Raw genomic sequence first — 26,542 nt, 5'->3', positions numbered from 1 at the left:
GCAGGCCTCACAGCTAAGAGACCCAGGTTCCAATTCCACTCTCGGCCATCTCTGTGTAGAGTTTGCATGTTCTTTGCGTGAATGTGTGGGTTTTCTCCGGGTACTCCGGTTTCCTCCCACATTCCAAAAACATGCTAGGTTAATTAGCGACTCCAAATTGTCCAAAGGTATGAATGTGAGTGTGAATGGTTGTTTGTCTATATGTGCCCTGTGATTGGCTGGCCACCAGTCCAGGGTGTACCCCGCCTCTCGCCCCAAGACAGCTGGGATAGGCTCCAGCATACCCGAAACCTTAGTGAGGATTAGCGATAGAAAATGAATGAATGATAAGGGATGAAACAGGCTGTACGGTGGATGAGTGGTTAATGCGCAGGCCTCACAGCTAGGAGACCTGGGTTCAATTCCACACTCATCCATTTCTGTGTGGAGTTTGCATGTTCTCCCCATGTAAGCGGGGGTTTTCTCCGGGTACTCCGGTTTCCTCCCACATTCCAAAAACATGCTAGGTTAATTGGCGACTCCAAATTGTCCATAGGTATGAATGTGAGTGTGAATGGTTGTTTGTCTATATGTGCCCTGTGATTGGCTGGCCACCAGTCCGGGGTGTGCCCCGCCTCTCGCCCGAAAACAGCTGGGATAGGCTCCAGCACCCCCGCGGCCCTCATGAGGATAAGCGGTAGAAAATGAATGAATGAACTGCTTGGCGTCAGACATTCCACGACTATAGTCACATTTATTCTCTTTTTATTTACAACATATTGCGCAACTGCAGGGTCTTGAGACACATGTTAACTCGCAAACTAGAGAGCTAGCGACCTAAACGGTAGCCTTCAAGTTATTTCCTTTAAACTTAAATAGCCAAAAAACTTACCACTTCCACACGGATAGGGAGGATAACTATTAACAGTTATTTAACCTTTAACATGAACATTAATCAAACGTAATAATTTTTTCTGGGTACATGATACCATACAGCATCCATATCAAACTTGCGTGGGCCGCACTAACATTAAACTTTCATATCAAGGCGGGGGGCCTCAAACTAGTGTCCTGCGGGCCACTTTTGGCCCGCGGGCCGCATATTTGAGACCCCTGATTTACTTCATTGTGTTGATGAAAACAAATCCCTGACGTAACTCTTATGTTGTGTCCTCTTCTCAGATCTTCTGCTCTCGCTGCTCCTCCCACTCGGCTCCGTTGCCCCGATACGGCCAGATGAAGCCCGTGAGGGTGTGCACACACTGCTACATGTTTCACGTCACGCCTTTCTACAGCGACAAGGCAGTTTGATACCCTATTAGATACGTAGATAGATAACTTTATTCATCTCCAAGAGAAATTGATAAAATATTACTGAAAGCACAGAAAAGAAGAGGCAAGAATGCTAGCAAGGGGGGAGTCATCATGACAGAAGAATGTTAACCAAAGTGTTTTAATCGGTGAGCTGGTATCCACACATGATTCACACAGGGCTTGACAGTGGAGGTGTATAAAAAAGAGAATACAATGATGCAATCATAGACTTTGAACCGGCATTGTGCAGCACAACATCAGAACAGGCCATCTTTATACAGTAAACCTCGGATATATCGGATTCAATTGTTCCCACTGGTTTTGTCCGATATAAGCGAAATCCTTTATATGCGTATACCGGAAAATGTCCGTTTTACGCATATATCGGATTTATATCCGGTATATGCGTAAATCGGATTTTATCCGTTATAAAAAGGCACTTCCTTGACTATGTTTCCAATGTACCTGGACGCGCAGGCAACGCTGCAAACGCTGCAAATGACGTCGTATAACGGCCTGTCACGATTCGGCGAATCGGAGCGCCACGATGCGGCCATCCGATATATGCGAGGGAAATTTAATGGAAATGCATTGGAACGGGACTGGAGATTTTGTCCGAAATAGGCGAAATCCGTTATAAAAAATCCGATATATGCAATGAATTTTTATTGGAAATGCATTACAGAAAAATCGGTTCTTTTTTATCTGTCCGTTGTGAGCGAATTTCCGATATATCCGAGGTTTACTGTACATAAAAAAAAAATGAAAAGACCTTCCTTTATTCTGCAGCGAGCTTCCTACATTTATGCCAAGAGCTCCCCACTCGGGACTCGGATTAGTCAAAAGAATGTAAGTCATGATAAGTATGTAAATAAGATAATAATTCTGTTAATAACCACACACTGCAATGTCTACAATTGCTTTTTCACACAGGAACTGATCAGCAGGCTTCCAGTCGCATTTACGCAAAAAAAAAAAAAATAGATTTTCTATTGAGATTTTTTGTTATGCTTTTAATGGCGGCGAATGTTCATTGTGGATGACCTGACTTTTTTTTTTTTTTTTAATGGGCTGTGCCCATTGCTGTTAGGTGCACTGTAGTATATATCGGGTACTCTCATGGTACTCCGCTGCACACTGGAATACTTGGAATGGTTCAAAGGGATTTTCTATTATCTAGTCTCATCACTGTCTTGGGTGTGTGATGCCCTCTAGTGGAGAGTTGACCTCTCTTCAACACCCATCAGATTCCCAGCTTGACCCCAGAGGCCTTCTTCACTGGTGCTGGCCTAAGACTGCTTTAATGCTCTTTGCTCTTCTTATTATTCCCGTTATCGTGCAATATTACGATTACTAAACATTTTTAGTATAAGCGCTCATTTCCTGTTGAGAATTGTTTAAGTCCATTTTCATAAGCTAGCTTTGTGTTTTAGGCTAAATTAACTGCTCGGCAGGCAGCACGGCGGTCTAGTGGTTAGCGCGCAGACCTCACAGCTAGGAGATCAGGGTTCAATTCCACCCTCGGGCATCTCTGTGTGGAGTTTTCATGCGTGGGGTTACTCCGGTTTCCTCCCACATTCCAAAAACATGCTAGGTTAATTAGCGACTCCAAATTGTCCATAGGTATGAATGTGAGTGTGAATGGTTGTTTGTCTATATGTGCCCTGTGATTGGCTGGCCACCAGTCCAGGGTGTACCCCGCCTCTCGCCCGAAGACAGCTGGGATAGGCTCCATCATACCCGAAACCTTAGTGAGGATAAGCGATAGAAAAGAATGAATAATAAGGGATGAAACAGGCTGTACGGCGGATGAGTGGTTATTGCGCAGGCCTCACAGCTAGGAGACCAGGGTTCAATTCCACCACCCTCGGGCATCTCTGTGTGGAGTTTGCATGTTCTCCCCGTGCATACGTGGGTTTTCTCCGGGTACTCCGGTTTCCTCCCACATTCCAAAAACATGCTAGGTTAATTAGCGACTCCAAATTGTCCATAGGTATGAATGTGAGTGTGAATGGTTGTTTGTCTGTATGTGCCCTGTGATTGGCTGGCGACCAGTCCAGGGTGTACCCCGCCTCTCGCCCGAAGACAGCTGGGATAGGCTCCATCATACTGTAACCTTAGTGAGGATAAGCGATAGAAAATGAATGAATAATAAGGGATGAAACAGGCTGTACGGTGGATGAGTGGTTAGTGCGCAGACCTCACAGCTAGGAGACCAGGGTTCAATTCCACCACCCTCGGGCATCTCTGTGTGGAGTTTGCATGTTCTCCCCGTGCATGTGTGGGTTTTCTCCGGGTACTCCGGTTTCCTCCCACATTCCAAAAACATGCTAGGTTAATTGGCGACTCCAAATTGTCCATAGGTATGAATGTGAGTGTGAATGGTTGTTTGTCTATATGTGCCCTGTGATTGGCTGGCGACCAGTCTAGGGTGTACCCCGCCTCTCGCCCGAAGACAGCTGGGATAGGCTCCATCATACCCGAAACTTTAGTGATTATAAGCGATAGAAAATGAATGAATAATAAGGGATGAAACAGGCTGTACGGCGGATGAGTGGTTATTGCGCAGGCCTCACAGCTAGGAGACCTGAGTTCAATTCCACCTTCATCCATCTCTGTGTGGATTTTGCATGTTCTCCCTGTGCATGCGTGGGTTTTCTCCGGGTACTCCGGTTTCCTCCCACATTCCAAAAACATGCTAGGTTAATTAGCAACTCCAAATTGTCCATAGGTATGAATGTGAGTGTGAATGGTTGTTTGTCTATATGTGCCCTGTGATTGGCTGGCCACCAGTCCAGGGTGTACCCCGCCTCTCGCCCAAAGACAGCTGGGATAGGCTCCAGCACCCCCGCGACCCTCGTGAGGAAAAAGCGGTAGAAAATGAATGAAGGAATGAATGAATGAACTGCTCGGCGTCAGACATCCCTTTGCAATAACAAATTATCTTTGTCATATTATATCATATTATATTATATTATATTGCATTCGGTACATTAAGAGCAAGCGTCTTGTCATTCTTGCTGTGACTCAGAAACAGCTTCTCAGGCATCATTACATAATCAGGAACACACTCTACTGTTGGATCAGTCTTAGTGTCCTCTAGCTTGGAAACTCGCTTTCAAAGGCTACGTTTTTTTTTCTTTTATAAAGAATCAAAACAGCATATGGCGTGATATCACATTTATGTATATAAACAGGGAAATCATGCAGTAATTTAATGGCGGGGTTGGGGTATACTATTATTATTATTATTATTTCAGAGCTTGGTCTTATTTTTTAAGATGCCATTGTATTTCCTTGATGGAAGTGTGTATAATTTTGAAAAAAAAAAAAAACAATGTTGTATAGTTTTAAATGCAATGTAAAATGAAATAAATGATTTTTTTTCTGGGTAAAGAAGTTGAGCAATCTTTATGACTGCATTTTTTTAATGGATTTTGTTTTGTTGTTAATTTCTCACAATCACATTTTGGTACGGTAAGTGCTGAATGTCAAAAATATATATATATATTTTTTAAAATTGTTTTTATTGTTTGTTTTTATTGTTTTCCAGCCTGCCTGTTTTGATTTAAAAAAGCAAATATTAAATCCCCTGAATGCATGGGAATGGAGAACTCCATCTCTGGATAGTAGCGTCTTAAAATAAACACAATGTATCAGCAAATAAACCCAAACTGTTATTTCCCTTCTGTATATTTTGTTTCAGATTTATCACCACTCTAATTACCATGTTTCTGAACATAACATAATTGTTTTTATTACACAAATCATGTTCCTGGAAAAAAAAACAATTTATGTATGATGAGTATGGCCCTGATGTTCTGATGTTATATCATATTGTTACCACCAGATGGCAGCACTGGTTTAATAGTACTGTACATGTTCATTTTTTGGCACCATATATAATAAATACATTATAGTATTATCCGCAATACATTTACGGTAATGTAAAGTAATAGCATCTACCTGTGTGTATTTCTATCCGGGTGGGTCTGCTGATATACTCGGTGACAGCAAATCTTTTTTTCAATGTAAATATCAGTTTTTCTGTTTACATTATGAATTGTTTTGTGTATTTTTGCAGTTCCAAAAAGTAACTGGTAACTAATTACATTCATAAAGGAGTTATTCACATTTTTGGGAAAGTTACTACTTAGTAAAAAGTAATTTGCCCAACACTATTATTAGTATTAAATTCAATTTTTCCCATTTTTGCTGTATGTTTTCCAATTTTAGAGGGATTTTTAGGTTTAATTCTATCCTTACAATGTGCCGCGGGCCTCGCATTGAACACCCCTGGTATCTACTGTATCTACTGTGTGCGTCACCCGGCATTGAAACGGTTAACATCTGCGCGGTCTCTGATTGGTCAGTTGCCTCCGCGCGCACACGCCCAGCCAGCTTGTGCACGGCACGAGTCACTTGTTGGTCTTCGCGGCTTGAGGAACGCTGGACTGATTTCTTTTTTATTTTTTTTGTTTTGTTGACACGTTTCTACTTTAGTCTCTTTAGTTTTGTGTTCTTGTACCAAAAAAGAAGCTTAAAGTCGATAAAGGTTTAAAAAAAAAAGGAACCAAAGAACCAGGAACTGTCATTTTTGATTCATGGACTCAAGAAGGACTTTAGCGAAAACTGTCAAGAAACTAGCTTGACTTAATTCAGTCAACATTCAGGTTTGTCATTTTAATTTACTTTTATTTAGTCCACTTGACTTATTATTACATTGTTTGGTGTATTTGTTATTATGCTAACTCTCACTCACATCACGAATACATGTCTCATTAACATCTCACACCATCATTTTGTCATTAATGTGATTATTTGAAGACAATATTAGCAGTTATACTTAGCCAATAATCACTGGCACTTCGAGTTCAACCAAAATAAAAGTGATAGTGACATGGAAACTTGGAGTAGTAGAGCCTTGTTTGTCAATATGAATCATTTTTGTACTGTAAGGTACCTTTTTCACTCCTAGTACTAATATTTTCCATGAGCAATTTCACATTGCGTCCATGTGTCTTTCAGATTTAGGGAACCCGGTGTTGTGTTTGAAGACTATGGGAATTCTCAACATTGTGCTGATCATCTTGAAAGCGGTGGTACTGATCCAGTGTGCACGAGGTGAGAGCTTGATGGTGAAATTTCTTTGGTTTTATTGTGATGCTTGAAGTCCACATTCATGGCTCATTAGGATTTGAGCTGGAGTGGGTTGAGTGAGTGGGTGGGTGTATATGGGGGGAGAATGTCTCAGTTAATGTTTTCACACAGAGAAGTAAGAGACGGAAAAGTAAGTTTAAAAAAAAACTAAAAGGAGCCCAAAATCAACACGGGGCTGGGGAATGAGAGAAGGGCAAGCCCACTGTGTGTGTGTGTGTGTGTGTGTGTGTGCGCGCACACATTCTCCAGGGCTAAACCAAACAAACATCATCCATCAGCTTCCCAGGGTGAAAGAACACAAGTCTGTGTAAAGAGTCCAGCTCTCCTGCAGCTAGCTGGCTGCCAACTGTCTCACTTGTGTGCCTGTGTGTGTGTGTGTGTGTGTGTGTGTGTGTGTGTGTGTGTGTGTGTGCATGATCAACATATGACCACGCTTCAATTTGTCAATCGCTTTACAAACACAAACACTGCTTGTCAATAGATCCCTCAATAATAATAATAATAATAATAATAATAATAATAATAATACACGGGGGCGGCACGGTGGTCTAGGGGTTAGCGCACAGACCTCACAGCTAGGAGACCAGGGTTCAATCCCACCCTTGGGCATCTCTGTGTGGAGTTTGCATGTTCTCCCCGTGCATGCGTGGGTTTTCTCCGGGTACTCCGGTTTCCTCCCACATTCCAAAAACATGCTAGGTTAATTAGCGACTCCAAATTGTCCATAGGTATGAATGTGAGTGTGAATGGTTGTTTGTCTATATGTGCCCTGTGATTGGCTGGCGACCAGTCCAGGGTGTACCCTGCCTCTCGCCCGAAGACAGCTGGGATAGGCTCCAGCACCCCCCGCGACCCTTGTGAGGAAAAGCGGTAGAAAATGAATGAATGAATGAATAATACACGGATGCCATTTCTATGATTTCACCCACATGACTTTATACAAACACAACATGCTTGTCAACAAGTCGCCCTATAACACATTTTTATGATTTCACTCAGCATCACTGGCAGGCTCAAGCATGTCTGATGCAATTGGAGGGCATAAGAGCTTTATTGAAGAAACAGGTCCCCAATTATGTAAATACAGTATATGTCCCTTGAGTCTGTTTATGAGCTCCATTTTTTTTCCATGACGCCACGAAAAAAAAAGGACTTCTTCCTCATGGACATGACCTGACCCTAGCTAGATGAACTTGCCCACGGGGGTTTAACATAGCAGGCTTTGCTACACATCTTAAAATAATACCTACTAACAGTCAGCTACAGATGTGAGAGATGGAAATTTGATCATTTTGTTTTTCTTCAGGCTAGCCTAGCATGATGTTACATTCATTCATTTTCTACCGCTTTTTCCTCATGAGGGTCACGGTGGTGCTGGAGCCTATCCCAGCTGTCTTCGGGCGAAAGGCGGGGTACACCCTGGACTGGTGGCCAGCCAATCACAGGGCACATATAGACAAACAACCATTCACACTCACATTCATACCTATGGACAATTTGGAGTCGCCAATTAATCTACCATGTTTTTGGAATGTGGGAGGAAACCGGAGTACAGGGGAACACAGGGAGAACATGCAAACTCCACACAGAGATGGCCGAGGGTGGAATTGAACCCTGGTCTCCTAGCTGTGAGGTCTGTGCGCTAACCACTAGACCGCCGTGCCGCCCATGATGTTACAGTGTTACTGTAATGTTAGCAATGTAGCTTACATAGTACAGTAGCTAGTGTAGCTAATGTTTATGTCCCACTTGGATATGATGTCGGACAGTGAGTTTACATGTTCTCCCCGTGGGTTTTCTCCGGGTACGCCGGTTTCCTCCCACATTCCAAAAACATGCTAGGTTAATTGGCTACTCCAAATTGTCCATAGGTATGAATGTGAGTGTGAATGGTTGTTTGTCTATATGTGCTCTGTGATTAGCTGGCGACCAGTCCAGGGTGTACCTCGCCTTTTGCTTGAAGACAGCTGGGGTAGGCTCCAGCACCCCTTGCGACCCTCGTGAGGATACGCGGTAGAAAATGAATGAATGAATGAATGAACACAAACGGTAGCCTTCATGTTATTTTCTTTAAACTTAAATAGCCAAAAACTTACCACTTCCACACGGATAGGGAGGATAACTATTAACAGTTATTTAACCTTTAACATGAACATGAATCAAACGTAATAATTTTTTCTGGGTACATGATACCATACAGCATCCAACACTAACATTAAACTTTCATATCAAGGTGGGGGCCTCAAACTAGTGTCCTGCGGGCCACATTTGGGCCGCGTGTTTGAGACCCCTGCGGTATGGGCTGCCCTTTCTGCTGGTGATAGGTACGATACCTGGCAGGGATGCAGGAAAGGGGGGCATGGTGAGGCGGGTGGCGTTGGTTTAGAGGTGGGGTGGGGGGGATTATATCCACCGGTATGCAGACAATGCCTCATTCACAGCGTGACGGCCATGCCTTTCACGGCACGACTACACCAAGAGTAAACAAGTCGTGAAGGCTAAATAAGATTAGAGAGGCAATTTTGTGTGTTTACAGATGAACAGATGGGATGGGAACCAACGTGGGGCTCCGCTGGATGAATCTTTACTTTGGTGCCGTGTCAGACGAAAAAAAAAAAGAAAGCCTGTTCATCATTTTCCTGTCAAAGTGTGTCTCTTACAGATGCGCTGACAGATACGTAGTTGGAAAACACCGCTGGATGATGTTTAACGATCATCTTCTAGCAGAGTAAACACACTTTTCCTGCGAGCTGCGTGTTACGGTCCAACTACAACAGCTACGTTCTATGAAATACAGTCGGCGGGCCCGGACTCAAACCCGCACGGACTATAAAATGGCCCCTGTAAAGTTTAACAATGCATGATGACATTTGTGACAAATGTAAATTCAATTATAAAGGCCTGATTTCCCCGCCTTGAACCATTTCCTGCTCTTTTGACTTATGTGTGGAAAGAGTAAAAAAGGGCATCGAACGTGTCGCTTTCCTGCTGTTAGCAAAACAATGCAGCCAAAGAGGAGGCTGTAATTTTCAGCGAAAGCATTTTAAGTCTGTTGCTGTCAATCATCAGGCGACATACGATCCCACAACCCCCCCCCCCCCCCCCCCCCCCCCCCCACCGTCCTCGTCCTTGTGGCACACAAACATATGGACCCCCCTATCCCCACCCCCCATCTCTACACTGGAAAGACTTTGCGACCGGCCAAGCGAGAATTGGCTCCTTTTTAGAACCCCCCCTCCCGACTCCTCCATCATAGAAAGCCTTGCACTTCCTCTCTGGTGCCTCCGCTACCCCTAGCAGTCCAGGAGGAGGTGCCCGGTGATGTGTCCCAGCACTGTGTCTAATGTGGTGATGGGCCCAGACCACTGCAGCTTGATATGGCTGCACTATATGACAAGAGGGACTACCGGGGACTATTCCTAGTACCCGGTCATCCGGAATTCCTAGCAAGCCGAGTAATCCACGAGGAATTGCGCATTGAAGCAGTTGACACGCTACTTGTTTTCAACCAGCAGAGGTGCTGTTGATTCATTCATTCATTCATTCTCACTCTCTTTTTATCTGTTTTTATATCTTTAGAACTGATATGTGTTCATTCATTCATTCATTCATTTTCTACCGCTTATCCTCATGAGGGTCACGGGGGGTGCAATGACAAACATGTTGCCAGTCACAGTGCATGGTGCATTCAAGGACCATCGGACAAAGTGTGAAATCTCAACAATTGATGGAAAAACATTATCAGTGAAGCATTAACCCCCCTCAATATTGTTCAAACATTGGTTAATTAAAATGAATGAAAATTAATGAATATTTTATTTTATTTTATTTTATTTTCTACCGCTTTTTCCTCACGAGAGTTGCGGGAGTGCTGGAGCCTATCCCAGCTGTCTTCGGGCGAGAGGCGGGGTACACCCTGGACTGGTGGCCAGCCAATCACAGGGCACATATAGACAAACAACCATTCACACTCACATTCATACCTATGGACAATTTGGAGTCGCTAATTAACCTAGCATGTTTTTGGAATGTTGGGAGGAAACCGGAGTACCCGGAGAAAACCCACGCATGCACGGGGAGATGGTCGAAGGTGGAATTGAACCCTGGTCTCCTAGCTGTGAGGTCTGCGCGCTAACCACTCGACCACCGTGCCGCTTTATTTTATTTTATTTTATTTTATTTTATTTTATTTTATTTTATTTTATTTTATTTTATTTTATTTTATTTTATTTTATTTTATTTTATTTTATTTTATTTTATTTTATTTTATTTTATTTTATTTTATTTTATTTTATTTTATTTTATTTTATTTTATTTTATTTTATTTTATTTTATTTTATTTTATTTTATTTTATTTTATTTTATTTTATTTTATTTTATTTTATTTTATTTTATTTTATTTTATTTTATTTTATTTTATTTTATTTTATTTTATTTTATTTTATTTTATTTTATTTTATTTTATTTTATTTTATTTTATTACATATTTATAAATTATTGCTGAATTATGTGTGTTCTGCAGAAATGCACTATGGGTGAAATCCAGGTGTGTCCACTGACTTGCTAGTTCAACATCCTCGCATTTCAATGAGCAACAAACAAATGCTTGCATCGCATACAACTGTGTGTGTGTGTGTGTGTGTGTGTGTCAACTCCACACGTTTCCTCTACCTTTGGAGCCATCTGGACAGACTTAGCGCACACTCTGCAACCCTGTCGGAAAAATATACATTTTACAGCAGCGTTACCTCACGCTCTCATAACAAGGAGGTATTGTGATGCATGATGTGCCAATGGCTGTTAAAATCACAAGGCCATTTGGCAGCGTCCACTGAGTTTTCCATTTCCTTTACGCATAATGAAGCGAGATTCAAAAGTAACTCAATGCCCCAAAAGTCCTTTCAGAATATCTCCTGAATAGCAAGGTCCAAAGTAAAGTAGTCTTGAGAGGAAAGGGGGGGGGGGGGGGGGGGGGGGAGACCGAAAAGAATAGCTTGCCTTGTGCATTATGCTAAATATTCCATTTAGGGGGTTCAGGAAGGCAACCGTCACTCATTTTCTGCTTGAGTTCCATGTGTAGGACTGATACATCAACGCACAAAGCAGACCGTCAGCACTGCCCGCATCTCCTGTGCATTTCCTTTACTTTATTACCGTTGTAAAACTGGAGGAAGTAAGTTAACTTAATGTGCTGTTGTTAAAACAAGGCATGGACTGACCTTTACTCACCTCCGCTCAATCTTTCTCAGCTCAGCTTTAGCCCCTATTTACGGCGTGGCGGTCCATTTGCGACAAACAATGGGGTGGATTATGATGTGACGGCCCCCCCTCCCCCAGGTTGGACGGGGCAGTACTAATTCGTTTTAAGAACTCGGAAGTCGACTGAACCGAGGAGGCGCCGTTGTTTAAGGCAGTGATTTTCAAGCACTAGTGTACCTTGAGAAACCGTTAGGTGATTCCGTGAGGAATTATCCAATATCACTTTTTATAATTAACATTAACATTAATCGGGCGGCACGGCGGTCTAGTGGTTAACGCGCAGACCTCACAGCTAGGAGACCAGGGTTCAATTCCACCCTCGGCCATCTCTGTGTGGAGTTTGCATGTTCTCCCCCGTGCATGCGTGGGTTTTCTCCGGGTACTCCGGTTTCCTCCCACATTCCAAAAACATGCTAGGTTAATTAGCGACTCCAAATTGTCCATAGGTATGAATGTGAGTGTGAATGGTTGTTTGTCTATATGTGCCCTGTGATTGGCTGGCCACCAGTCCAGGGTGTACCCCGCCTCTCGCCCAAAGACAGCTGGGATAGGCTCCAGCACCCCCCGCGACCCTCGTGAGGAAAAGCGGTAGAAAATGAATGAATGAATGAATTAACATTAATCATAATTTGCAAATATGATGTCAATAGCCATTATATCAATAGTATACATGGACCCAAATATTCCAATTGCATTTGGTTTATTTGCTCAAACGGAAAGAATTGAACAGGGATGGAATATTCCTTTAACCAATCAGATTGAGGTATCTTGTACCCGCTCAAGCGGAAAGTTGTCAGACTGCGTTCTTCTTCGTGGTGTTTTTCTTCTTCTGTTGTTTATTGGCGGTTGGCAAGCAGCTTTCGTATGCATTAGCGCCATCTGTGGAACAGAATCTAAACCCTTCTATACTTTATTCACAAGTACAGTTTTATTAAAAAAGAAAATAAATGTCCCGAGTTTAATGATAAAATATTAGCAAGATTGAATTTGATCTTTTCCTGTTTAAATTTATCCCGGGTGCGTTCTTTCAGCGCATGCTCAGATATGACGTAACACGCAGATCCAGACGTTCTTCACTTTTAAAAATGGAGGCCAGCAATCGGCACTGGACTAAGCAAAGTTGGTTTTTGATTCAAACTAAATTTCAAGACTGGACAGACGAAAAACTGGCAATACGGAGTTATTCCAACAAGTGAAAGAATAACTCGGGGGAAGCCGGTATCACGTGATGTTGATGTTTACGTTTTACTGGGCATGCCCTATTGACTATTCTGGTTGATTTTCACACGGCGCATGTAGACAAGAGATTGGAATATTCCTTTCTATGGATACCATTGTTTCCCGAAAGGTCATTGGGAAAGAGAAAAAGTGGTGATGTAAAAACGTGGCTACTGTGGAGTGTCTGTGGTGTAAAGACTAGCATAGCAATGTAATATTGGTGTAGGTGCGGCAACACCTACCTTGTTCCTCCGATAGACTTATTGATGCACGTGTGAGGTCGTGGTGACATTTTGGAATATTTTTGGTGAGTTGTGTGCCACAAGATTTTTCCAATGTTAAAAAAAAACGTGCCGTGGCTCAAAAAAATGTTGAAAAACACTGATTTAAGGTGTGCGTGAGAAGAACTAGCAACTAGTTTTTATTTCTGAGTGCGTGAGCGTGTTTTATTAAGCAAATTACCCCATGAAAAAGTCTTAATAATGAGGCCATTTTTTTTTTTTAGAACCCGGCTCTACATCTCCCAGAGGTTGGGAGTAATATGCTTGTTTTTTTCCCCCCCATTCCCAATGCCTCCCCTTCTGTTCTCACCATGAAAACAATCCATGTTTCCCGTCTATCAGCGCACACCGCTGACCCCGGCAGTTGGCAGGGGAGGAATGTGTCAGACTTCACCCCTCGCAAGGGGAAAGAAAGGAAAGGGCTGTAGCCGTGATAAGTAGTCATAATGGAGGTCACTCGGTGTTTACTTAAGAGGGGTCATATAATCCCTGTTAGCAACACTCTCTCATTGACTGACTTAAATGGCCACTCCAATTAGCATTCATGTGCAGTTTCAACAAGGCATTGTACACTCGGTGTGTTTATCTCCGTCAGCTGTATGCTAATACTTAGTTTTTTTTTTTAATTCTGGGAATGAGGAGGCCGCATCCATTAGTTTGTTTGGATTCGGGATGTTTTCAGACCACACACACACACTCAGTGGATGAGTGGATTTAGGCTCAGTGAAACGCTCCAGTTAACCTCACAATAAACGTGTCAGACAGTCGCTATTCAGATGCTAACAATGTTTACACGCCGTCCCGGACGGACTTGTACTGTATGATGTAGTAGACACATTGGTGCTCATTGGGAGCTGTTTGGTTTTGGCAACAGATGACCACAGACGTCATTCGGCGGAGTTACACTCTGAAGGTCTGGACGGGAGCCCGTACATGGGGGGGGGGGCTCGGGGGTCGACTCGTACATGGGACCTTACAATAACACGACAGCGTCGCAGTGGGAAGTGTTTGTCTAGCGCAAACCCCTCTTTCTATGACTCCTTCATTCTCTCACTTTGTTTTCTCTTTTCTTGGAGTGGAGGCAACCCCCTCGCCCCCCCTTCCTGCCTACCTTTCACCTTCTGACTCTGTCCACACTTATGCCCCCACAGCTGTCCACCCTGGTTTTTGGTGATCAGTTTAACACCTTTGAACAACAGTGTCATTTTTGGCTTGCAGCTGTTTTTTTAATATAAAAATAAATTATTAATGAGGTATATTATCATTGTTTTATCACCGAAAAAACCTAAGAGATGGATGGCATCCACATGCTATGTCTGCATAGTTTAGGATAAATATCGGTGCGGCACGGCGATCTAGTGGTTAGCGCGCATACCTCACAGCTAGGAGACCAGGGTTCAATTCCATCCATGTTCTCCCCGTGCATGCGTGGGTTTTCTCCGGGTATTCCGGTTTCCTCCCACATTCCAAAAACATGCTAGGTTAATTAGCGACTCCAAATTGTCCATAGGTATGAATGTGAGTGTGAATGGTTGTTTGTCTATATGTGCCCTGTGATTGGCTGGCGACCAGTCCAGGGTGTACCCCGCCTCTCGCCCGAAGACAGCTGGGATAGGCTCCAGCACCCCCCGCAACCCTCGTGAGGAAAAAGCGGTAGAAAATGAATGAATGAATGATAATTATCGTTCCGATATCAGCAAAAAAATGCGATATCCGTATAAGATTTTTTTCCTGATCATGAAAACCGATATTAAAAAAAAGTGTTCATTCCACCTAAACAGAAGTTTCATGTTATACATATTGATATCAGAAATTGAGAATTGGACAATATCGCATACTGGTTTTGGCATGTTTTTGGAATGTGGGAGGAAACCCGGAGAAAACCCACCACGAAAAATTAGCATAATAGGTCCTCTTTAAAAGGAAAACTGCACTTTATTGGAATTTTGCCCATCATCCACTATCCTTATGTGAGGCTGTTTCTCTTTTCTGTGCGTTGTCAAAATACAAAAACAAACAAAAAGACAGACACGATGGGAAACACTTATTCCACCTATACAACCTTCTGAAAAAAGAGTGTGTCCCATTATGTGTAGAGATGTCTCTTTTTATCTGTTTTTATATCTTTAGAACTGATATGTGTTCATTCATTCATTTTCTACCTCACAAGGGTCACGGTAGGTGCTGGAGCCTATCCCAGCTGTCCTCAGGCGAGACTGGTCACCAGCCAATCACAGGTGCACATATAGACAAACAACCATTCACACTCACATTCATACCTATGGACAATTTGGAGTCGCTAATTAACCTAGCATGTTTTTGGAATGTGGGAGGAAACCGGAGTACCCGGAGAAAACCCACGCATGCACAGGGGAGAACATGCAAACTCCACACAGAGATGGCCGAGGGTGGAATTGAACCCGGGTCTCCTAGCTCGGTCGCCGTGCAAACCCTGTAATGCTACTTCAAATGTGTGATAGTATTATTTCCCCATTTTTGTGCCACCACGGGAAACTTTTGCATGACAAGTTTTGCACTCAGCGGCAACGTAGTTTTTAGATTTTAACCAAATGTTGTGATCGCATGGGTTTATATGCAGATAATGCAACAAGTTGATTGTGACTTGGCGTTTTAATTTCAATACTTGTGTCTTCAAGTTGTGTCACCATGCAAGTATACGCACAAAGTTTGACGACTTTGACGACAGCAACACACACTTGCCAACTCCTGGGATTGTTTGTTTGGTAGGCTTGTCACAGCCTGATGTACTGCACTGAAGTATCATTATCATAAAGTACAAGTAGGTCAAGATACCTGATGTACATCATGCTTTGAAAAAGATTATAAATGTGTTTTTTTTTGTTTTTTGCCTCCTCTCTCCGGGGGGTTTCATTAGAAATCACTTGTTGTCCTGGAAACTCACGCACACCCCCCCCCCCTCGTCGTGCAGTTAAAGGTTGATTGAAAGTTATGGCATTGGAAACAACGATGGCTTGGCTTGTCCTAAAGAAAGCCGAGCCAGGGAACGTTCGGGATAACAAAATATTGAATGAGGCCTCCTCGGCCTTCCACACACACACACACTCCTCTCAGTTTCCATCCTCCTCTTCAAACTCCTTTCAGTTCACCTCCGATGGGCTTCAATGAGACCCCACATAGCTTTTTGGCTTTTTCACTCCCATTTTCTTCTTCATTAGCGATTCTTTTGAGCGTGCTCAGAAATTCTTGCAGCATTGTTACCCCTTTTGATTGAGATTCTAAAGAGTTCGGTGCGGGCGAATGCTTGTCACAGTTCATCAAAATAGGAGTTTTCACCGCCGAAGTGTAACGTATTTTTCTAACACTGCAGCAGCTGAAGCGAGGACGGCTGATTTTTCATTCGGGTTGTGTGTGTATGTGTATGTGTGTGTGGGGGGGGGGGGGGGGGGTGTAAATTCAGCTGTGTTGAATGGAAAAATGGGTCCCTGCACTCTTAAAAATGCTGGGTTAAAAACAACCCAATCTGGGTTGTTTCCCAACCCAACGCTGGTTAAATATTGGACCAACCTCGCTCGCGTTGGGTTATTTTAACCAGTAACACTGCTTCACGAACTTACATTGTAACAACTTTATGAAGCTTTATATACAGTAAACCTCGGATATATCGGATTCAATTGTTCCCACTGGTTTTGTCCGATATAAGCGAAATCCGTTATATGCGTATACCGGAAAATGTCCGTTTTTCGCATACATCGGATTTCTATCCGGTATATGCGGAAATCGGATATATCGGAAATTCGCTCACAACGGACAGATAAAAAATAACCGATTTTTCTGTAATGCATTTCCAATAAAAATTCATTGCATATATCGGATTTTTTATAACGGATTTCGCCTATTCCGGACAAAATCTCCAGTCTCGTTTCAATGCATTTCCATTAAATTTCCCTCGCATATATCGATCGGATGGCCGCATCGTTATGCTAATCTTGTTGATGTCACTGGCTATTGTCTTTCTCCTGGCTCCAGATTTAGGACAAATATAAAAGTGAGTGACGTCAATAATACTAGCACAGCAGTGAATGAGATCTTAACCTCACTATTGGAAATAACGTAGGCCTGACAGGCGTAACAGGGCCTAGCTTAATTAACAATTTGTTATGCTCAGAGTCCAATAAAGTTCAATTCTCATTACCTTACGTCTCTTTTCATTGCCCAGTCCAGGTACATTGGAAACATAGTCAAGGAAGTGCCTTTTTATAACGGATAAAATCCCATTTACGCATATACCGGATATAAATCCGATATATGCGTAAAACGGACATTTTCCGGTATACGCATAAAACGGATTTCGCTTATATCGGACAAAACCAGTGGGAACAATTGAATCCGATATATCCGAGGTTTACTGTATATGAAATGGCAATCGATATTCCATTGTAGCGTTAATTATCGTAATATCAATTTTAATTTTAGTTTTATGGACAATGTAGTGTCGGCTAGGCATAATGTAACAAGATTCGAAGTGCTTGATGAAGCTGAAGCGAGGACGGCTGATTTTTCATTCGGGTTGTGTGTGTGTGTTGAATGGAAAAATGGGTCCCTGCTTTAACAGCAAGGAACAGGACGATGGAGGAATAATGATTTTTTTTTTAGTACCGCGGAGCATAATCTGTCATAGTTTACAGCAAGGCTTTACCGCCATCCCAGACTTGCACCATGCAGTGAAATTGATTGCATTTCCTCCTGCACGGGGATGTGACTAGAACTTTGGCGCAGTTGCAGTTTGGATGAACTTGGCACATGTGGGCTCCATTCATACTCAATCAACTTATTCTTTGTGTTTCATTTATCTGTTTTAAAGGCATTTAAGCACGGTTGAGTCATAGAAAATATGAGTGTCTAATGGTATCTGTTCTGGTCATCAGAGACTCTATAAAAGAACCACAGTCTTATGACACTGTAGACCTCTTACTTTGCTCCTGAATCTTAATTCTTGTTGAGTAAGAACCTTTGGACCTTTTGGGGTGAACTAGAACTAGAACTAGAACTAGAACTAGAACTAGAACAGCGATGATAAGCCACGCCCTCCGAACATCTGCCCTGACAAATGATTTTCTGGATTAATGGATAGAAATTTGCTACGCTTTTGTAGAAAGTCTTCCAAGAAGGGTGGGAGCGGTTTTAGCTGCAGAACCAACTCCATTTTTTCCATTCTGGTGAGATATTAGCATAAAAGCACTCAGCACGTGTTTTTGCAATGCGTGATTGTCTTGGCTTCTGTGTGCGAAGGTAAAACAAACGTGTTGGTCTGCTCTTTGGTAACGTTTTTCGGATATTAGAGAGTGCTAAACTCCAGTAGCGGGTCCCACTGGGTGAGATAAACAGAACAGATGTGATGACATGTTTTTATTTTCATTTCCTGTGACCTGTAATCTAATGCATAAAACAGCCCAACAGATTTACGTACAATGGACCCTTGGATTTAACTGTCAAATCATCCTAAAATGGAAAAAAAACACAAAAAAATACAGTAGACCTCGGATATATCGGATTCAATTGTTCCCACTGGTTTTGTCCGATATAAGCGAAATCCGTTATATGCGTATACCGGAAAATGTCCGTTTTACGCATATATATCGGATTTATATCCGGTATTTGCGTAAATCGGATTTTATCCGTTATAAAAAGGCACTTCCTTGACTATGTTTCCAATGTACCTGGACGCGCAGGCAACGCTGCAAACGCTGCAAATGACGTCGTATAGCGGCCTGTCACGATTCGGCGAATCGGAGCGCCACGATGCGGCCATCCGATATATGCGAGGGAAATTTAATGGAAATGCATTGGAACGGGACTGGAGATTTTGTCCGAAATAGGCGAAATCCGTTATAAAAAATCCGATATATGCAATGAATTTTTATTGGAAATGCATTACAGAAAAATCGGTTCTTTTTTATCTGTCCGTTGTGAGCGAATTTCCGATATATCCGAGTCCGATATATCCGAGGTTTACTGTAGAAAACCAACACCACTCCTTTTGCATTTCCTTTCCGTTTTGTGGATGAATATTGTGGATTAATACTACCACGATCATGTTACAATTAGACAAACTATCAATAATATTACATGGCATTACAGAATTGGGAAAGAATACAACCACTGCCAACATGATTATATTTTATTATTATATTTCCCATTCACTTTAATTGGTTACGGATCCATAAAGGGCCATACTTGGGTCCGTATCCGGCCCGAGGTCTGCCATTTGGTGATGGCTGGCGTAGAATGAGGCTATGTATTTTACAAAATGACTTGTATTTGCATTTTTAGTTTTTTCGATCATTTCAAGAGTGTCCTCCTCATTAATGGTGATAAAACGTTCCATTTCTAATATTCTGTTTGCTATTTTTCCCATTTGTCTTTCGCCGGGAGTGTCAACCGCTGACATGTTGACAAGAGCACAGACGGCAGCAAAACAAACGCTGTGTGTTCACGCTCATGCGCTGTTCTCTGATTGGTTGTTTCACGGGCACGATACCAGAGCAGCGTGCTCTGAGTGGACAGCTACGGGGGCTGATACTGGACATGGTTAAACTCTATATTTTATCAGTATCACTGCCCTGGGCTTTGACACAGTATCATTTCGGCCTTTTCCCGTATCATTCATGGGCGGTTTCTAGGGTACAGGGCCAATTAATACTGTAGTATGTGATAAAATGGCGGTATCACACAAACGCGGTAGTCACAACACACGCCGGTGACAACATGTCTGGCTTGAATTGTGATGTTTACTCCTAATGTCCGTCACTTCAAACCAGTGTACAGTGACAGTGACTACATTTTGTGGAACATCTGCACCTCATTGTGCTTCACCACATCGGACCCCCGACTGTGCAGAATGTGCTGATGAAAAGTCTGCTTCGTCTGTGGAATGCAGCAAAGGTTTGGAGGAGAAGGGGAGTGGCAGGATGGCACCTCACTGTTGATGGGCCTGTAAAAAAATGAGGAGCTTACAGTTTCTTGGAAGTGTTTTGTAAGGCAGTGATTTTCAACCACTGATCCGCGGCACACTAGTGTACCTTGAGAAACCGTCAGGTATGCCGTGAGGAATTATCCAATATCACTTTTTATAATTAACATTTATTAATCATCATTTGCAAATATGATGTCAATAGCCATGAATATATGGACCTAAATATTCCAATTGCATTTGGTATATTTGCTCAAACGGAAAGAATTGAACAGGGATGGAATATTCCTTTAACCAATCCGATTGAGGTATCTTGTACCCGCTCAAACGGAAAGTTGTCAGGGTGCGTTCTTCTTCGTGGTGTTTTTCTTCTTCTGTTGTTTATTGGCGGTTGGCAAGCAGCTTTCGTGTGCATTAGCGCCATCTGTGGAACAGAATCTAAACCCTTCTATACTTTATTCATAAGTCCAGTTTTATTAAAAAAAGAAAATATATATCTACAGTAAACTTCGGATATATCGGACTCGGATATATCGGAAATTCGCTCACAACGGACAGATAAAAAAGAACCAATTTTTCTGTAATGCATTTCCAATAAAAATTCATTGCATATATCGGATTTTTTATAACGGATTTCGCCTATTTCGGACAAAATCTCCAGTCCCGTTCCAATGCATTTCCATTAAATTTCCCTGGCATATATCGGATGGCCGCATCGTGGCGCTCCGATTCGCCGAATCGTGACAGGCCGCTATACGACGTCATTTGCAGCGTTGCCTGCGCGTCCAGGTACATTGGAAACATAGTCAAGGAAGTGCCTTTTTATAACGGATAAAATCCGATTTACGCATATACCGGATATAAATCCGATATATGCGTAAAACGGATATTTTCCGGTATACGCATAAAACGGATTTCGCTTATATCGGACAAAACCAGTGGGAACAATTGAATCCGATATATCCGAGGTTTACTGTATATAAAACATGTCCTGAGTTTAATTATAAAATATTAGCAAGATTGAATTTGATCTTTTCCTGTTTAAATTTATCCCGGGTACGTTCTTTCAGCGCATGCTCAGATATGACGTAACACGCAGATCCAGACGTTCTTCACTTTTAAAAATGGAGGCCAGCAATCGGCACTGGACTAAGCAAAGTTGGTTTTTGATTCAAACTAAATTTCAAGACTGGACAGACGAAAAACTGGCAATACGGAGTTATTCCAACAAGTGAAAGAAAAACTCGGGGAAGCCGATATCACGTGATGTTGATGTTGACGTTTTACTGGGCATGCCCTATTATACTATTCTGGTTGATTTTCACACGCTGCATGTAGACAAGAGATTGGAATATTCCTTTCTATGGATACCATTGTTTCCCGAAAGGTCATTCGGAAAGAGAAAAAGTGGTGATGTAAAAACGTGGCTACTGTGGAGTGTCTGTGGTGTAAAGACTAGCATAGCAATGTAATATTGGTCTGTGTGGCAACACCTACCTTGTTTCTCCGATAGACTTATTGATGCACGTGTGAGGTCGTGGTGACATTTTGGAACATTTTTGGTTAGTGGTGTGCCACAAGATTTTTCCAATGTAAAAAAAGGTTCAAAAACACTGTTGTAAGGCATAATGCTATCAAAATGTCAAATACTTTGTATGAAATGTTGCTTCAAGAGAGACAATACCGCATTGAGCATCCAAACATGTCCGCCACTGACCCAAATGATCCTTCATCTCCAAACATACAGAGACGGTTCTAAACAGGTGCTTGTCGGTACCCTGCTCTGAGCGAGAATGAGGACTGTTAGAGCGGGTCATGTGGCTGAGTCCAGGGCCCCGGGATCTGGGTGTGAGATTGTTGGGATTCCTGGTTACCGCCGCCTCGGCCTGCCTAATCCTCTTCCACTCCCCCCATGCGGCCCTCTTCTCTTCGTGAGCTGCGTTAAAGGAGACCTCTCTGCCATCTTAGCTCCCGTGCCTCGATAAAACAACCCACTCCTCTCCTCTATGGATTCGAGTTCATTTATCCACCCACCCCCCCCACTCGGCCTGTCGCTCAGTCTGTGTTTGTCACTCTATCTGGCCTTTTTCTTCATTCCCAGACTTCACCCCCCCGGTGCCTGTTCCCTGATAAGTGGCCCACAGCATACACTCGGTCCTCAGACTAATGGAGTGAGATAAAGGCAGAGTGCCACTCACTGTGGCCCGTTTGTGGCAGCGTACGACTAGCCAAAGGCACACCAAGAATGTAGATTTAGGTCACTGAATGACTTTTTTACAACAATAATAAAGATACACAGCTAGGAGACCAGGGTTCAATTCAAAGGGTCGCGGGGGGTGCTGGAGCCTATCCCAGCTGTCTTTGGGCGAGAGGCGGGGTACACCCTGGACTGGATCGCCAGCCAATCACAGGGCACATATAGACAAACAACCATTCACACTCACATTCATACCTATAGACAATTTGGAGTCGCCAATTAACCTAGCATGTTTTTGGAATGTGGGAGGAAACCGGAGTACCCGGAGAAAACCCACGAATGCACGGGGAGAACATGCAAACTCCACACAGAGATGGCCGAGGGTGGAATTGAACCCTGGTCTCCTAGCTGTGAGGTCGTGTCGCCCATTTTTCTACCAATTATAAGAAAATGACGGTATAAATGATAAATATAAACAAAGCCGAGTTGATGAGTACGTCGCCTCCAAAATTAGAGCAGCATCGAACTGAAACAAAATAAAATTGATACAGGGTCAGGCAAAATGATCTGACACATTTGTAGGTTAAATAAAAGGCAAATAAAGTAAAGTAAAAGTGTTTTTATTTTCAAAAACTTCATATAATGCCATTCTGTTTCATTATGTTTTAAAAATTACATCAGTTCCGGCGGTTCGAGGTTGGCCGCTAGATTTTCGTTTCAATGCAGATCCGGTAGCTCTAAAGTTGGTAACCCATAACAAGATGGTGTCCGGAGCTGGTACGGGATCATGTCTACCGAGATTGAAGCGCAAACGGAACGCTCGTTGTGTTGCAGTTACGGATTAGTTTGTTTTGATCAACGCGCGATTCTCAACAGTCCAACAGCAAAATCATCTGACACATTTGTAGCTTAAATAAAAGGCAAATAAAGTAAAGTTTATTTTCGAAAAGTACAAGTACAAGTACAAGTACAAGTAAACCTCGGATATATCGGATTCAATTGTTCCCACTGGTTTTGTCCGATATAAGCGAAATCCGTTATATGCGTATACCGGAAAATGTCCGTTTTACGCATATATCGGATTTATATCCGGTATATGCGTAAATCGGATTTTATCCGTTATAAAAAGGCACTTCCTTGACTATGTTTCCAATGTACCTGGACGCGCAGGCAACGCTGCAAACGCTGCAAATGACGTTGTATAGCGGCCTGTCACGATTCGGCGAATCGGAGCGCCACGATGCGGCCATCCGATATATGCGAGGGAAATTTAATGGAAATGCATTGGAACGGGACTGGAGATTTTGTCCGAAATAGGCGTAACCCGTTATAAAAAAATCCGATATATGCAATGAATTTTTATTGGAAATGCACTACAGAAAAATTGGTTCTTTTTTTATCTGTCCGTTGTGAGCGAATTTCCGATATATCCGAGTCCGATATATCCGAGGTTTAGTGTATAATGCCATTTTGCTTAGTTTCTTTATAATGCCATTGGTTTTAGTTTCTTTTTCAGTTGCTGCCATGAATTGGAAAATAAAAACACTTTTACTTTACTTTATTTGCCTTTTATTTAACCTACAAATATGTCAGATGATGTTGCCTCACTGTACATATGCAGCTAGAATTGCATGGGTGACTACATCTTCCGTAATCACAAACACAGGCATTACGTTTGTTGAATATTTTGTAGTAATTCATTGATTTCCATGGAATCATCCTTATTCCTAAGGTATTGTGTGTGAAGTCGCACCTCTGCCTGTTTCCACAGACAAAACTTTGTCTGCACGTTTTGTCATAATGTCAACAGAAGAGGCATTTTTTGAGACTTTGCAGGGACCTCGAGTGGATAAATCCATTTCTATCTAAGTGATGTATTGTGGCTGGACTTGGATTTGTGGTGTGCCGTAACTTCAGATGACACACACACACACACATGCTGGGGTCCACCAACGAGAAGCAGCCCAGGCCGAGCAGACGGCTGTCAAGTTTAATGAAATATAGCAGCTTGGAGTTCAAAGGCGCCACAGTAGGGCCTGTTATGGGTAGGCTGTATGATGGAGATGTTTCCAGAAGCTTTACGACGCCGGAGTCGTTTCTCTCATTTTTTTTTTTTTTTTGGAGTCTGCAGGGGTTGCCTGTTTTTTTTTTTTTTTTTCAAAGAGATCGACTAAGAACAAGTCGGCGGTGTTATTCCGGCGGTTATGCTTTAATGCTCTAAAGGTGAGCTCGAGATGATAATCCATGCCTTTGTGTCTTCTCGTTTAGACTACTGCAATAGCTTGTTTTCTTGTCTAAACAAAAAAGAGTTGTCTCGTCTGCAACACGTTCAAAATTCTGCTGCGCGGTTATTGACTCGATGCAACAGAAGGGCTCACATCAGGCCGATTCTGAAAGCTCTCCATTGGCTCCCTGTCTCATTCCGTGTGAATTTTAAAATCCTGGTGCTCACTTTTAGAGCCTTGCAAGGCCAGGCCCCTGTCTACATACAAGACTTGTTGCGTCCCTATACCCCCTCTCGGAGGCTGAGATCGTTAAATCAAAATTTACTCATGGTCCCTCAGAGTCGTTTTAGGACCCGAGGAGACCTATGTTTTCAGGTTGTTGTGCCGAGGCTCTGGAATGACCTTCCACCCTCCCTACGTTCGCTTGACTCTGTCGATGCATTTAAGAGTAACCTTAAAACTCACTTGTTTTTGCAGGCATACCCAGCTCAGTAGATTTAGGGTACTATGACCATCATATATTTATGTCTATTTTATTGTATACTGTTTTTATGTACTGTTTCATGTCTATTTTTATTGTACATTGTTTTATTGTATTTTTTATGTGTATTTTAACTCTGTGTTTTGCCTTTTGTGAAGCACTTTGTGACTTCTGTCTGAGAAAGGTGCTATATAAATAAAACTTACTTACTTACTTACTTACTTAATCAGGGAGCATCTCCTTTACCTCTTTCTCTTGTCTTCCATCCTCTCCTGCTGTTCCTCAAGTCACCTAATCGCTTCACCGCTACCATTCCCACCACGGAAACCGTTACCATTCAGTACCCACATCAAGATGGTGCCGAAGAAAGAGCCATTGTTTCCGACTGCTCTTATCTATTGATTGGAAAGCGGAGAGAGGTGGGGGGGGAATAACAGGTATTGATTACCATTCCGGGTGAAGTTGCCAGGCTCCATCTTTGGAATGGTGAAGAAAAGGCGCCATTCTTTGGATTTCCCAGCAGTCAGAATATAGCCCCCAATGCCACCTTACCCCCCCGACCCTCGTACTGTATTATGCTGATTTCTATCTCCACGTGTGAAATGTATAGCCTTCTCCTAACAAAAGTTCTGGCCTTTCACACACTCCCGAATCCGTGGCTTTCTCTTCGCCGTCTCGTCTTCATCCAGACCCTCCATTACCATGTGAGGTCACAGACTTTAGATTCGGTTTCTTGTGTTGCTCCCCCTGAACTTTCTTTTCCCCCTTTTATGTTGTAGATGTGTGTTATGCAATTGGGCCTGAGGTTCAGTGAGGGGCATGATGGAATATTGCCCTGCAAGCGTAGGCTCCATTAGGCTGATGTTTGCGTTTGTACGGTCTGTTGGCCTAACACATTGCTGCTAAGGAGGAGGAGAAGGAGAAGGAGGAGGAGGAGGAAGCATTCTGCGCTTTTATCCTTCTGCCTGCCTCTTATCCTTCAAGAAAATACCTCCAAAGTCAACCTCAGTCTGCCACTGCTTTGACTTCCATATCAGTCAATTTCCAAGCGATTAGTACAAAACTTTTCAAGTTTGTATTAACCAGTATCTTTTAAAAGTCATTAGTTCCCTACAAAGTCATTGAATTAGGAATGGAATTACTGCTTCATTAATTAATGTAATTAGTTCAATTCCACCGTCGGCTATCTCTGTGTGGAGTTTGCATGTTCTCCCCGTGCATGCGTGGGTTTTCTCCGAGTACTCCGGTTTCCTCCCACATTCCAAAAACATGCTAGGTTAATTAGCGACTCCAAATTGTCCATTGGTATGAATGTGAGTGTGAATGGTTGTTTGTCTATATGTGCCCTGTGATTGGCTGGCCACCAGTCCAGGGTGTACCCCTCCTCTCTTGCCCGAAGACAGCTGGGATAGGCTCCAGCACCCTCGCGACCCTTGTGAGGATAAGCGATAGAAAATGGCCTCACAGCTAGGAGAC

At 42.7% G+C, this 26,542-nt stretch overlaps 2 protein-coding genes across 4 annotated transcripts in view; both read left to right on the top strand.

Moving 5' to 3' along the window:
* Positions 1 to 4,993, top strand: part of zfyve28 (zinc finger, FYVE domain containing 28) — a 40,733-nt gene extending 35,740 nt beyond the window's left edge. Inside the window, exon 13 of one of the 3 annotated variants that reach the window (XM_058090788.1) lies at positions 1,162 to 4,993. In XM_058090788.1, the coding sequence (XP_057946771.1) occupies positions 1,162 to 1,290 (129 nt within the window). In that variant the 3' untranslated portion in view covers positions 1,291 to 4,993. The remainder of the gene's footprint in view (positions 1 to 1,161) is intronic. The other 2 variants (XM_058090786.1, XM_058090787.1) reach the window with 2 other exon arrangements.
* A 725-nt stretch (positions 4,994 to 5,718) lies between these two features.
* The window catches only part of LOC131140555 (fibroblast growth factor receptor-like 1), a 46,755-nt gene continuing 25,931 nt past the window's right edge, over positions 5,719 to 26,542 (top strand). Inside the window, exons 1-2 of the mRNA XM_058091092.1 lie at positions 5,719 to 5,966; positions 6,322 to 6,417. Of these exons, the coding sequence (XP_057947075.1) occupies positions 6,354 to 6,417 (64 nt within the window). The 5' untranslated portion in view covers positions 5,719 to 5,966; positions 6,322 to 6,353. The remainder of the gene's footprint in view (positions 5,967 to 6,321; positions 6,418 to 26,542) is intronic.

Source organism: Doryrhamphus excisus, chromosome 13 (assembly GCF_030265055.1).
Source record: "Doryrhamphus excisus isolate RoL2022-K1 chromosome 13, RoL_Dexc_1.0, whole genome shotgun sequence".
Taxonomy (NCBI): Eukaryota; Metazoa; Chordata; class Actinopteri; order Syngnathiformes; family Syngnathidae; genus Doryrhamphus; species Doryrhamphus excisus.
Note: the sequence above shows the minus strand (reverse complement) of the source record. Positions and strands in the feature narration are given on the sequence as shown.